General features: G+C 33.1%; 1 protein-coding gene across 3 annotated transcripts in view; it reads right to left on the bottom strand.

Moving 5' to 3' along the window:
* Positions 1 to 2,098: 2,098 nt before the first annotated feature.
* The window catches only part of LOC128238548 (uncharacterized), a 40,912-nt gene continuing 28,570 nt past the window's right edge, over positions 2,099 to 14,440 (bottom strand). For all 3 annotated transcript variants that reach the window (XM_052954583.1, XM_052954582.1, XM_052954584.1), the window contains 2 exons: positions 13,902 to 14,171; positions 2,099 to 8,131 (listed from right to left, as the gene is read on the bottom strand). In XM_052954583.1, coding sequence (XP_052810543.1) covers positions 7,326 to 8,131; positions 13,902 to 14,171 — 1,076 coding nt within the window. In that variant the 3' untranslated portion in view covers positions 2,099 to 7,325. The remainder of the gene's footprint in view (positions 8,132 to 13,901; positions 14,172 to 14,440) is intronic.

Here is a 14,440-nt window from a genome sequence, read left to right as displayed (position 1 = left end):
ACTAGGCCTCATATTATACATATCGTATGAATTCAGACATTATGCAATATAGTACTAGGCCTTATATTATACATATCGTATGACTTCTGACATTATGTAATATAGTACTAGGCTTCATATTATACATATCGTATGAATTCAGACATTATGTAATATAGTACTAGGCCTCATATACATATCGTATGACTTCTGACATTATGTAATATAGTACTAGGCTTCATATTATACATATCGTATGAATTCAGACATTATGTAATATAGTACTAGGCCTCATATTATACATATCGTATGAATTCACACATTATGCAATATAGTACTGAGCCTCATATTATACATATCGTATGACTTCTGACATTATGCAATATAGTACTAGGCCTCATATTATACATATCGTATGAATTCAGACATTATGCAATATAGTACTAGGCCTCATATTATACATATCGTATGACTGCTGACATTATGCAATATAGTACTAGGCCTCATATTATACATATCGTATGAATTCAGACAGTATGCAATATAGTACTGAGCCTCATATTATACATATCGTATGACTGCTGACATTATGCAATATAGTACTAGGCCTCATATTATACATATCGTATGACTTCTGACATTATGCAATATAGTACTAGGCCTCATATTATACATATCGTATGAATTCAGACATTATGCAATATAGTACTGAGCCTCATATTATACATATCGTATGACTGCTGACATTATGCAATATAGTACTGAGCCTCATAGTATACATATCGTATGACTGCTGACATTATGCAATATAGTACTAGGCCTCATATTATACATATCGTATGACGTCTGACATTATGCAATATAGTACTAGGCCTGATATTATACATATCGTATGACTTCTGACATTATGCAATATAGTACTAGGCCTCATATTATACATATCGTATGACTGCTGACATTATGCAATATAGTACTGAGCCTCATATTATACATATCGTATGACTGCTGACATTATGCAATATAGTACTGAGCCTCATAGTATACATATCGTATGACTGCTGACATTATGCAATATAGTACTAGGTCTCATATTATACATATCGTATGACTTCTGACATTATGTAATATAGTACTAGGCCTGATATTATACATATCGTATGAATTCAGACATTATGCAATATAGTACTGAGCCTCATATTATACATATCGTATGACTTCTGACATTATGCAATATAGTACTAGGCCTCATATTATACATATCGTATGAATTCAGACATTATGCAATATAGTACTGAGCCACATAGTATACATATCGTATGACTTCTGACATTATGTAATATAGTACTAGGCCTCATATTATACATATCGTATGAATTCAGACATTATGCAATATAGTACTGAGCCTCATATTATACATATCGTATGACTTCTGACATTATGCAATATAGTACTGGGCCTCATATTATACATATCGTATGACTTCTGACATTATGCAATATAGTACTAGGCCTCATATTATATATATCGTATGAATTCAGACATTATGCAATATAGTACTGAGCCTCATATTATACATATCGTATGACTGCTGACATTATGCAATATAGTACTGAGCCTCATAGTATACATATCGTATGACTGCTGACATTATGCAATATAGTACTGTGCCTCATATACATATCGTATGACTTCTGACATGATGCAATATAGAACTAGGCCTTATATTATACATATCGTATGACTTCTGACATGATGCAATAGTAATCTAGGCCATATGATATGTAGTACATGTTGTTTGTCTTCTCATATTTTATACTTTTTGTTTTTAGCTCGTGTTATACATTTCGTATGTCGTCTGACATTCTGTACTATATTTCTTAACCTCATGTAATACAATGGCATATGCTTTCTGACATCAAGTACTGAACTTTTAGACCTCATGGCTGATTTCTGACATAATGTACTATTGTAGTTGACCTCGTGCAATAAATGAACTATGACTTATGACAGTTTTATAGTTAAGTACTAAGACTTAGACATCATGTTACACTGCGATTTCAAATCACTTCTGACATTATTTGAAATGTTGCTGTCATCAAAATGAAAGAAACACAACCTCAACATTGTATAGACATTTTATTCAACATGCATCATATTTCAACCAAAGCTTGCAAATGTGAATAAGAATCAGGTTTACTATTAGTTTTAAAACTACTGTTTTTCTTCAAGTATTTACTCATGAAATATTCAAAACTGCTTATGAAAACAACAAAAATGACACAAATTATCTGTAGTATTTGATCTTATAGCACAGAACTAAATACAGCCTGGTTTATACACAGCAATGAATGTTCCCGATTGTGACCATTTTATCGCTATCGAAATATTCAAAAAGACAAAATTCTCACAGTTGAAAACAGTTTGTATTAATACATAGGCTAATATGTACATTATGTTAGCAAAATAAACTGTAGTCATAGACATGTATATATAGTTTCAATCTTTAAAGATGCACTCTCACTGATTTACCGTTTTACAACTTTCTTATTTTTTGTCATTGAAAGAGGAAATTTTTGCGTGAATATCTGCAAACTAATGATAAATGATAACTGACAAAAGATCAGAGCGCGCAGATTTGCATGTTTCCTTTTAAAAATTAATGTTTTATGGCTTAGTTGCCAAAACGTTCAATCTGTGAGAGTGCAGCTTTAATAAAGATGCACTATTACTCCCAACATAGATTTAACACATTTAATACAATTGTTCTAATATACCAAAAAGGATGAACAAATGTCGAAAAAAAAAATGGTTCTTTTGAAGGATACCGAGTTTAGTTTAAAAAGAAATGCGTAGAAAACACGGTATTTCTACCTTAGGAGACCATAGTAAATCGCAGTAAATCTTTTAGCATTCACCAATCATTTAATATCTTTGCGCTTTCAGCTATTAAATACAGAGTTTTAATATTGTTAATAGTAATTAATAATTTGCAGAAATGCATTATTTACTAAGAAGTTGAGGGTGTATCACTCAAAAATTATGTTTGTTTTACATGTGTATGTATTGATTTTGAGTAAGAGTGCCACTTTAAAGACACACACATAGTTCATAATAATACTTCGCTGGGAACCTCGGCTAAACGGGCACAAATTGAGGGATTAGACTATGTAGAAAAGATTGTTGTAAATCCTTTCATATGTTTACTTAAGTAATTTCCAAGTAAAGATGATTTGAAAAGAGGTATACAGATTAATCAACCCGGTAACCAAATCAAACTTAATATACCATATAAAATATAAAAGAGCCAAATGATTCAAAGTTGATATAACATTGAACATGACCAACTCATTCAGGATACATTTAATATAGTAAATGTGTGCGATCAAATCGTTCAAGCTAAAATAATATAGCAAATATCATTTATTTGACTAAATTATTCAAACTAAATAATATATATCATTCAAACTCCATATAACATTAAAAATATAAGTGACCAAATCATTCAATCTTTATATAACATAGCAAATAGCATTGACTAAATCATTCAAACTCCATAATTATAACATTGCGTGTATTGGTTGACAAATCATTCAAACTTTATATAACATAGAAAATATAAGAAACCTAAATCATTAAAACTGCATATATTGTTCAAAACACAAGTGACAAAATCATTGAAATTGAAAATCTCATAGCAAATACTTATAACCAAATAATTCAAACTAAATACAACACAGAAAGTATAAGTGATTTTTTTTTATTTCAAAATCAATATATCATAGCAAATACTATTGACCTTATCATTCAAACTAAATACAACACAGAAAGTAAAAATGAACAAATCTTTCAAAATTAATATACCATAACAAATATTAGAGACTAAATCTTTCAAACTCTATTAAACATAGCAAATGTAAGTGACCTAAATATTCTTACTATACCACAAAGAATTTAGTAGTGACTAAATCATTCAAACTTTATTTAACATATACATAATAAGCTACTGTTACTTGAGAAATAATAATAATAAAATGATAAGTGGTTGAACTATTTAATCAAATACAACCCACGTATTGGTGTTCACTTATATCAGCTGATGATGAATGGAAAATTAAAAAAAAATAGTTTGTCACTAGGGGTTAAAGCAATGTATTAACCTAAGCATAGTAAGAGATGAAGGTACATTTAATTAATATCATTTCCGACTAAATCATTCAAAGAATACAACACACGCAGTGACATGTTTCACTAGAAGAAACGTATTTTACTAAACTTTAAAATTAACAAACTGCTTGAAAATCATTTCTTATTTTTTTTCTACAAATATAGGCATTTGATTATTTCGTACTTAAAATACCACAAACCATATAAAAAATAGTCATAGTCAGACTCGGATATCTCATAAAAATAAATCTATCAAACTAGCATTATACGAAGAAAGACAGTAGAAATATTGTTAGGATCGTTGACACTTCAATCATTTAAACTTCATATAACTATGATAATAGTGTTGACAAAATCATTAAAACGTTATATAGCATAGCAAATGTTAATGACGCATACATTCTTACCATACAGCAAAGAAATTAGTAGTGACCATATCATTCCAACTCTATATAGCATAGCAAATATAATTGACCAAAATATTGACCAAAATATTTTTACCATACAACATAAACATTAGTAGTGACAAAACCATTCAAACTCTATATAACATAGCAAATATACGTGACCAAACCATTTTTAATATGCAACTAAAATATTACTGACCAAATCATTCAAACATTATATTACATAGTAAATATTAGTGACCAAAACATTCTTACTATACAACAAAGAAATTATTAGTGACCGAACCATTCTTACTTTATATAACATAGCAACTATAAGTGACCAAACCATTCTTAATATTCAACAAACAAATATTACTGACCAAATCATTCAAACATTATATTACATAGTAAACATTAGTGACCAAAACATTCTTACTAAACAACAAAGAAATTATTAGTGACCGAACCATTCTTACTTTATATAACATAGCAACTATAAGTGACCAAACCATTCTTAATATTCAACAAACAAATATTACTGACCAAATCATTCAAACATTATATTACATAGTAAACATTAGTGACCAAAACATTCTTACTAAACAACAAAGAAATTATTAGAAACCAAATCATTCAAACTTTATATAACATATACATGATAAGCTACTGTTATTTGAGAACTAATATTAATATGATCAGTGGTTGAACTAGTTAATCAAATGCAACGCCAGTTATTGGTGTGCACTGCTATTTGAGGAAAATTGGGAAAAAAAAACTGTTTGTCACTAGGGGTTAAATCAATCTAATAAACTAACCAGAATTAGAGATGAAGTTACATGTAGTTAATATCATTTCCGACTAAATCAACCAGAAACGTATTTTACTAAACTTTAAAGTGACCAAACTGCTTAAAAACTAATTTCTATATATTCTTACAAATAAAGTCGTTTGATCATTTGTTACTTAATACCTCAAAACATATAAAAATAGTCATAGTCAGACACGGATTTCTCATAAATATAAATATATCAAATTACATCTCACGATATAAAAAAAAACAGTAGTAACATTGTAAGCGCCTTTGACACTTCAATAAATGTTCATTCTTGGCGATTTTTTAATATTTTTATGTTGAAAATACCAAGCTGTAATCTTAATCACACAAAATAAGACTTTACCATCACCAAGCTGTAAAACGAATAAAACAATCAATATACACATATTTATACTAAAACACACAAAGATTTCCCTTTGTGTCAATATCTTTTTACATGATCATTACTCGATCTGTATCTTCAAAAGTAAACATCTTAATGTTCAAATGTATTAGCTTTTGGAATGCAGATTGGCATATTTAAAATTTCATTTAATGCAGGAGACGCTGAAGATTATGGGTTTGAACTAAGGTTATATTTTGGAGAAGATCATTTCAAATTGAGTTTTAGTAATTTTGATTATAAAGGACTATTTTGATATATCAATTTGTCCAAAAATATATACTTGTTATAAAATAAATACTGGACATATAAGTGAAATCATCGTTTTAAACCGCAAATAAAGAATCCTCGTACTAGACGTATGCTTATACCCACTCACTTCAACATACATGTATTTACAGTAATACCATCACTTGAAAGAGAGTATAAAGTAATTCGAAATCACGATATTTTTTATGGTGAGATCTTTACCAAAAATAATTATTTCGTCTATTCAATAATGATTACTATTTGACACTCATTGACATCATACTAAATTACCATCGACGAGAATTAACGTGAAGAAGCGTTTGTCGTTACAATTGTTGAAATACTAAAACAGTCCTATATGTATCACGTCAGGCAATCATTGGAGCCATAAAATTTTGTGATGTGTTGAAAATGCTCCAACGCGTCTTCCGTTATAGTGCCAATGATTGGAATATGGATGTAAACAGAGAGTATGGTTTCTTATTTTTCATTTTTAGAGGTTTATAGGAGTAAATTAAATAAATTGGAGAATGTAGTTCCACATAGGAATGGCTATGAGTTGTTCTAAATGTAAACGTTCTGAATAAAAGTTCAAATCTGATCATCTAGAACTTGCATAACTTGCTAGACGTTAGTGTTGACAACGTAAAAATCTGGATTTTCGTGAGCATTGTAATCTTACCTAGGTTTAAGCAATTTCTTTACATGTGTGTGGCTTTTTTATTGACAAAAGGTTGCCTCGTTACAAATTTACGAACTTTATTTGTTATACTTGCTGCACTATGCTCGATTTTCTGAACGTTGTGGTGCAAATGAATAGGTTGTAGTGCTCATGAATTGTAATTTAGTTGGAAACAAATTGTGAAAAAAACTGTAGCAAATTCATAACATGAAAATTAACAATTAACTGAATTAATATCATTTTCGATCTTTTTAAATTATGACGAACTACCACACTGCTTCGCAAACTTTAATGTTCATTTGGTGTCTAATAAATTAATACTTGATTGCAAATGATCGTCGTAATTCTAATTCTGTATTTCCAGGTATTATAAGGCAAAAATCTAACGATTGTGTTTATAAATTTTCAGATGGGTGTCTTTAAAGGGAAAAAGGAGGCGGGGCTATTCATGTCGAGAAAAAAATCACTTCGTAGCTCAAAATTTGCAAGAAAAAGTATTTTACAGTCAATCACCTAAATTAACAAGCACTCCGTTGCCATCTCAGAAAATAAGACTCAGTGCTGGACACGTGAAAAAAGTATATTATCTGTTTCAGAATATATATATATTGAATTGTTGAAAAAAACACATAACAAAACAAACACTTAACATAAGAGACGTAAGGCTTCTATAAGCCAGCTCGAAGTAAATTTTGTTTGTATTTCACCCTTTTGCACGTGATGATTAAGTAATGCGCATGGTCTATACTCACGTACACTTTTATCATCACTTGCGACATATAGCATGTTTTGCTGCTGACTGAAGCAGACATGCAATGGGTACTGTATATCATCATTCTCCCCAAGCAGCTGGATCATCTGGCTATTCGGCAGGTGTAGGCACATGATGTTGTTACTATCATAACCACAGATAAGCAGCTGGCTTCCCACTACAGTCATGCCTCTTGGACCTATCAGTGCAGGATCCTGGAATGTCTGCAGGATGTTTAGATCCATGTCCAGCTTGATGATGGTGTCCTTCTGATATTCGGACACAAATATCACTGCTTCCTGGCCTTCACTGACCACTGCCAGAGATAAATAAGTGGAAAAGATCGGCTTCCCACTGTCATTACTGTCTTTCGTCACTTTTCCAGTCATGTCCATTATAACCACTTTTCCACTATCGAAAGCTACTATTAACCTTTCATTATGGTAACAAACAGATTGACATCCATAGCCCACCTTTATGCTTTCTTCAAGGGACAGTTGTCCCCGAGCCTTCAGGAAATGAATACCTCGATTTTCTGAACATACAGCCACCCTGTCCCCGGGGAGGAGACAAATACCCGTTAGGCGACCTGGCACATTGATCTTAGACATCAGGTTGTTTGTCCCCAGGTCAACTATTTTCACATTTTCAATGCATTGATCAGCCAGTATCAGCCTGTCTCCACGCAGCAGGATCATATCTGTCAGTAAGACGGATGTGGCGTCAGATCAATTACGTTCAAATCATATAATATAAAAAATGAGAGGTAAAAAGGCATTAATTTTGATAAGTGAACAGAAATAAAATATTTTGTCTTTTTACTGGATAATTTGTGGCCACGTAGCTATAAATTGAGAACCCCATTTTTTATGGCAAATATTTATTATCTTTAAAAAAATCAAATGTTTTTTCTTTGGTTTTGATCATTAAAGTCAAATGCACTAAACATAACAATACATTAATACAAATTAGATGCCCCTTTAAAATGTTCGAGATATTTAGTGCTGGACACGTGAAAAAAGTATATTATCTGTTTCAGAATATATATATTGAATTGTTGAAAAAAACACATAACAAAACAAACACTTAACATAAGAGACGTAAGGCTTCTATAAGCCTGCTCTAAGTAAAATTCTAGCAAACAACTTACTTGCTTGTATTTCACCCTGTTTTGACTATTAAAACAAGTAATAAAATTATTTCTTGAATGATATCCAATGTGAAATAAATTTAATTTCTATGGCAGGTTTAGATTGTTTGATATTTGAATTAAAATAAGTTGTCGATAAGACAGACTTTTCTCCCACCTCAGATAAGTAGATTCCATAATTTAACAATGCTTGAAATTCTTATCTTGCCCACGGGCGAAGATAAAATGCCCGTATGGAACTCCTTTTTAATGGTCGCTGCATAGTAATTACCTCCCTTGTTGAAAACTGTAGCATCATGGAAACCTTGTCTTATGGCAATATTTAAAACGCTAATTAATTATTTCTCGCTTCAAATGTTACCATAAAACAGTTTTCACGCACCTTTCAAGAAATAATGCTTCACTCTCCTTAGAATTATTTGGCTATTAACATAATGTGTATCACTGTGCGCATATCAATGACAACTACGAATTATCGCATATCCATACGCAATTACTTTCACTAAGCACAAAAGAGTTCCAGCGAAAAAAATACATTTTTACTTTATTTTGTTTAACTGAGGTGGAAGAAAAAGCATCTACCATAGCCGCTCGTGTAAGATAGGTTCATTCCGACCCTTGCGCATGGTGTTTTGCGGAAACTCGATAAACCTCGTTTCCGCAAACACCCTGCGCAAGGGTCGGAATGAACCTATCTTACACGAGCGGCCATGGAAGATACTTATAGACTTTTTTGATTAAGTGCATTTCACATACATTGAAATATTATTAAAAAATAAACTATCTACAGTTGATGTCATTCTTATTGTGGCGCAGAGGTGAAATGTGTAAAAAACTTTGTTTTTATTTATCTCGTGCGCAAGACATACTAAGTCGTGTGCACGAGTTACTACCTCGTGCGCACGAGAACTATGTCGTGCGCACGAGATACTTTGTCGTGCGCACGAGATGATTAAGTAATGCGCACGACATAAATAGCCTATCGAATCAAACATGTTGCTCACTATTTGACAGTAAAGGAGCCCAAATTCCGTTCTGGTTTTCTGTTATAACTGTTGCACAACTAACCATAGATGTTGCAAACGTCCACAACCATACCCGTCTTTAATAATTTCAACCAACGTTGCATCCACTCAAAGCTGAACCCTATAGGCCGGTCCCCTTCTCATATTCTAGTGACCGCCTTCCATCAAAGTATCGCTGATACCACTCACTAACTTGAGACTATGACATGTTCTTTCCCGTATAAGTTTATTGCATCAACTCAAATATCTTAGATAAATATCAAGCTGACAACAAAACTTAATCATTGTGCGACTTTCCGGCCGATCAAATGACGCCGTGATAAGAAAGGGATAGTAACGATAGAAGTAATGTTGTTCACTAAAGTGAACAGAAATGATGGTGAAAATTTGCCAAATGACGTCCGTGATGTCTAACAGTGAATGCATACTTTGGTGCGGAAATATCGTTTGTCGATATTGATTAATGTCTCATAACATTTAGCCGATGAGGCAACAAAGACACCGTTCCGTGGAACGGATCACTTGGTTGCTAAAGAAAATCAAAAAAAAAATCAAGTTATACAATAATAACCATGCAACATACAGCTTTGGCAGAAAAGTGTGTTTCTGAGTGTGTATATCATGCTGATCGCCTAAAAGAAATCGAATTCCTTCATACGTTAACAAAGCATTTATATATAATAGATATAGTAATTTCTGCTATCAGCCATTTTCAAACAACATTCATGAATATAAAGTGTGTTTTTTGGCTAATTTTGTCATGCGCTCGTTCACACGGCTTAGTAACTAAAGCGCAAGACATAGTAACTCGCGCGCACGACTTAGTAACACGTGCGCACGACTTAGTAACACGTGCGCACGTCTTAGTATGTCGTGCGCAAACGATAAATAAAAACATTCACATGTCACCTCTGTGCCTACGTATATTCTAGCCAAAATCCTAAGAAATGATTGTTCTAAGAAATAGTTACTCATAATATAGTTTACAAAAGAGAATTGGATCACGTTAAAACGAAATTATGAACAAGAGCAGTCACATACTGCCATATACCCCGCCGAATTAAATAAAGTATTAACTTCTCCTTATGACCTTACGACAAAGTTATAGCTAAATAAAATATTTCTGCATATGAGGCTTATTATGAAATCATTAAAGGGCACTTACTAAATAAAATACAATATTTATGGTATCTGTGCACTACACTTCTCCAAAGTGAGATATTTATGTATATAATTTTGAAATCAATACCTCAAAGACCTTTCAAGTTAGGCTCTGTACAAAAAATAAGTATAAACATTAACAAATGGCAATAATTAAATTAATACTGCAGCCAGAGTTATGGTTAATGAATAATCTTTGAAATTAATACCACAAATTCTCTTCAAATATGCTCTGGACAAAAATAAAGTACATGTATTGGCATTTACAAAGGGCAACAACTAAAATGATACTGCACTGCACCTCAATGATTTCTTAGGTTTTTCAAGATATACTCCGGACAAAGAATAAGTATGTAAATTAACAAAGAGGCATTCCACTGCACTAGAGATTTATTTGTATAAGAAGGTTGAAGTCAAAACCTCAAAGACTTTGCAAGTTCTGCTCCGGACAAAATTGCCCCCCTCCACACGCGCGCACGCGCGCACACACGCACACACACACACACACACACACACACGCACACACACACACACACACTATTCTCTATTATTACTTTACCCCCTTTGATATTCGGCGGGGGATAAAAAGAGTTTAAGTGAATCTAGATAGACATTCAGGAGACCTTAGAAATATATATGTTTATTTTTTACTAGAAAGTACTTCAATTCACTCTTAAGTGTGTCTGGTATGGACTAATTTTAGCAACAGCCTAGGTTGCATGTTATGACAGTAACCCTGTCAGGGAGAAATGCGTCAGGTTTGGGCCTCGAACCAACGACCTTCTCTTTAGTACGTATGCACGATACAAAATGAATGTGGCGGTAAAGCTACACCTATGTGTTTCAGGAACGAGGTTACAAAATCATATGTATGTGACAAAAGTGTTATCTGGCAAAAGTACTATTTCACTCAATCCAAAGGTCTGGCGACGCATTTACACAGTATATTTTATATTTTAATATGCCCAACCCCAACCCCTTTGCACGTTGGTCAGTCTGTCGATAAACCAAACGTTGTCTGATTGATAACTTCTTGTTACGTACTGATATAATTATGACGACAGTGATTTTGTACTCAGTAGTTTAAAAGTCACAGGCACAGTGACATTAAACACATCTAACACAATAATAATTGTCCGATCAATATCGAAAATGCTTGGACCTACGGTTCTCAAACTTGATGGGACCTATAAATCCCTATTGTGGACCGGTATCGATTTTAAGATCAACAGATAAAGGGCCAAGGCACTATTTTCGCCAGTTAAATAATTCAATAATCTTACTGCAATCGCTTAAAGTTCAATTATTTTACTTCAGATTAGCCTTCAAAGATGAAATTCCTTTAATAAGTGTTCAACCACGTAGATCGACGATTTCAACAGATGATTTGCAATCAACTGGCCCATTTGATAATGTCATAGTGTTCGCTGTTGTGAATCTCTTTCAGTTGTGCCCTATTGGAAAGTATGAGCTCCCTGCTAGCATTATGCGTCGATTGGATCTTCAAGCAAATTTTGTTCAACATGTTTAAACAAGAGAGGATCGTGCGACAAAACGATTGCTCAGATTTCGTTGCACTCTTTAATAGAATAAGAAAGGCGAAACACACCTTTAGACGCCAGAACGCCACAACAGGCATGCGTTAAATTGATTGTATTTGCAGAAAATGTTGATCTAGACTAGCACAGTAGCATGAACTTTATGGAATGAGACGCTTAAAAGAATAAAAAGAAAACCAGCACCTCTACAAAACAACTCTATTTTTGATAATTGCACTAGGGTTAATGCAAATTCCAGAGTGATGATTGTCAGAAATGTAGATGCTCAAGGGGATCTTGTAAATGACACTCGTGGAAAGATAGTGAACTTGATACCAAATTCCAACGCTACGACCAAAGTGTAGTGCCAATAAAACGTGCCGACGTTTCATTGTCAACATATTCAAACGGGTCAGCTGGACTGCAAACTAATGGAAACTATTCTCGCAAAACTGTCACTTCCTTATACAAGGTACAAGGCTTGATAATTGATGAGCATTGTGTGGTGTTCTTTCAGAACAAGTCCAGTGGTGGTCTGGTATATGATACAGACTCTACAATTTGATGCAAAAGACAATACAACATTTCCTGTTCAAAACGGATTGACATGACTATAACAGACGATTTTTAAGAGGGCTTTTCAACTGATTCGATGACCAACTTACATGCAAGACGTTAAAATGTATGCTTCTTAATGCAAGATAAGTGCAAGATGTTGAAAAAGATTCAATCTGCACCTTGTAAGACTTATTGGTGTTCGCAGAAATTCATATTTATGAAAAGCAAGCTGATATTAATACCATTACAGGCTACAGCAATGTCTTGGAACTACAAGACAAAACCAATAACCGAAACGGCCCTGCCCGCAACATCAAAAATTGTTTTCGGTGCCAGCAAATACAGTTGCCAAAAACTGATTACTTTAAGTTTACAGTTTTCGTTAGTTTTTGGTACATCTCAGGACTTTGAACGGATGTTATACTATATATCACCGTCAGTTTCAAACTCTGAACTATTTATGAGCTGTATTGGAGTGCTTGCAATATTAAATGAACATTCATCGGATCTTACGATTTCAATCTACAGGATCACCCAAAACATAGATAACGGGGATTTTAATGATTTTTTACAACGACGAAAATTACAGGCGTTTCTCAACAGCGCTTTATAATTTTAATGATTTTAAGAGTGATTTGGGAAGATTGATCTCTAGTAACATTATTTATGCGAAAAGCTACAGAAACAAGCTCAGTAGCAAAATGTTTAAACATAAACCCGGTTTATTGGCACTGGATAAACGCCAAAGACATATAACATATAATCACAAACAGGAAACATGGAAGAACACCACAAAAACTCCACCAGCAGCACAGTGCATACATACTATATATAAAAAACTAGGTAAGTTTATCAAGGATTGGTAGGTACGGCGACCTTGGACATAACCTTCAGATTTTTTGTTTGCGTATGACGAAATTTCATTCAGTCAAGCATGCTGGACCATAATATGTTATTGATGTACTTTAACCCACTCAAACTAATTGTAAGGGTATACAACTCTAACAATCGCGAAATATCGTATATGATATATCTTACCTATCATAATGGGATCTCTAGACATCTTCAAATTTCTATGAACTCGGGCACAATCAGAGCAAAGCATCTCATCGCAGTCTTTGCATTTAACCACGTGTTGAACTACACTTTTCAATTGATTTTCTACATCATGCTGAATATTTGTCAACTTCAATGGAAGACTCTTGCGAACACTATCGTCCTGTTCTTTGTCTTCTGATGGAATCAACTTTTGGTTCAACAATTCCAATACGCACATCGTAATGCTAGAGTCAATCTCTTTAGGTTTACCTGAAAATATAAAATACTAAGTTATGCTGATATTATTATTCCATTTAGACCGCATCGTGAGGATACACACGGCCCTACAACGCTCACATAAGTATCAATGCTCATAAACAAGAATGTAGGTAATCAGGTCAATGTTGATGGCATGCGAGGTAAATACTGGAATTAATATCAAACTGCATACATGGTCCAAATTATTTTACTAGAAGTAACCGGTTTTGGAGAAATAAATAATTGTTAACGCCTTGGACACAATATAACGACATTTTTAT

This window comes from Mya arenaria, chromosome 6 (genome assembly GCF_026914265.1).
Source record: "Mya arenaria isolate MELC-2E11 chromosome 6, ASM2691426v1".
Taxonomy (NCBI): domain Eukaryota; kingdom Metazoa; phylum Mollusca; class Bivalvia; order Myida; family Myidae; genus Mya; species Mya arenaria.
This window is presented reverse-complemented; position numbering and strand designations above follow the sequence as displayed.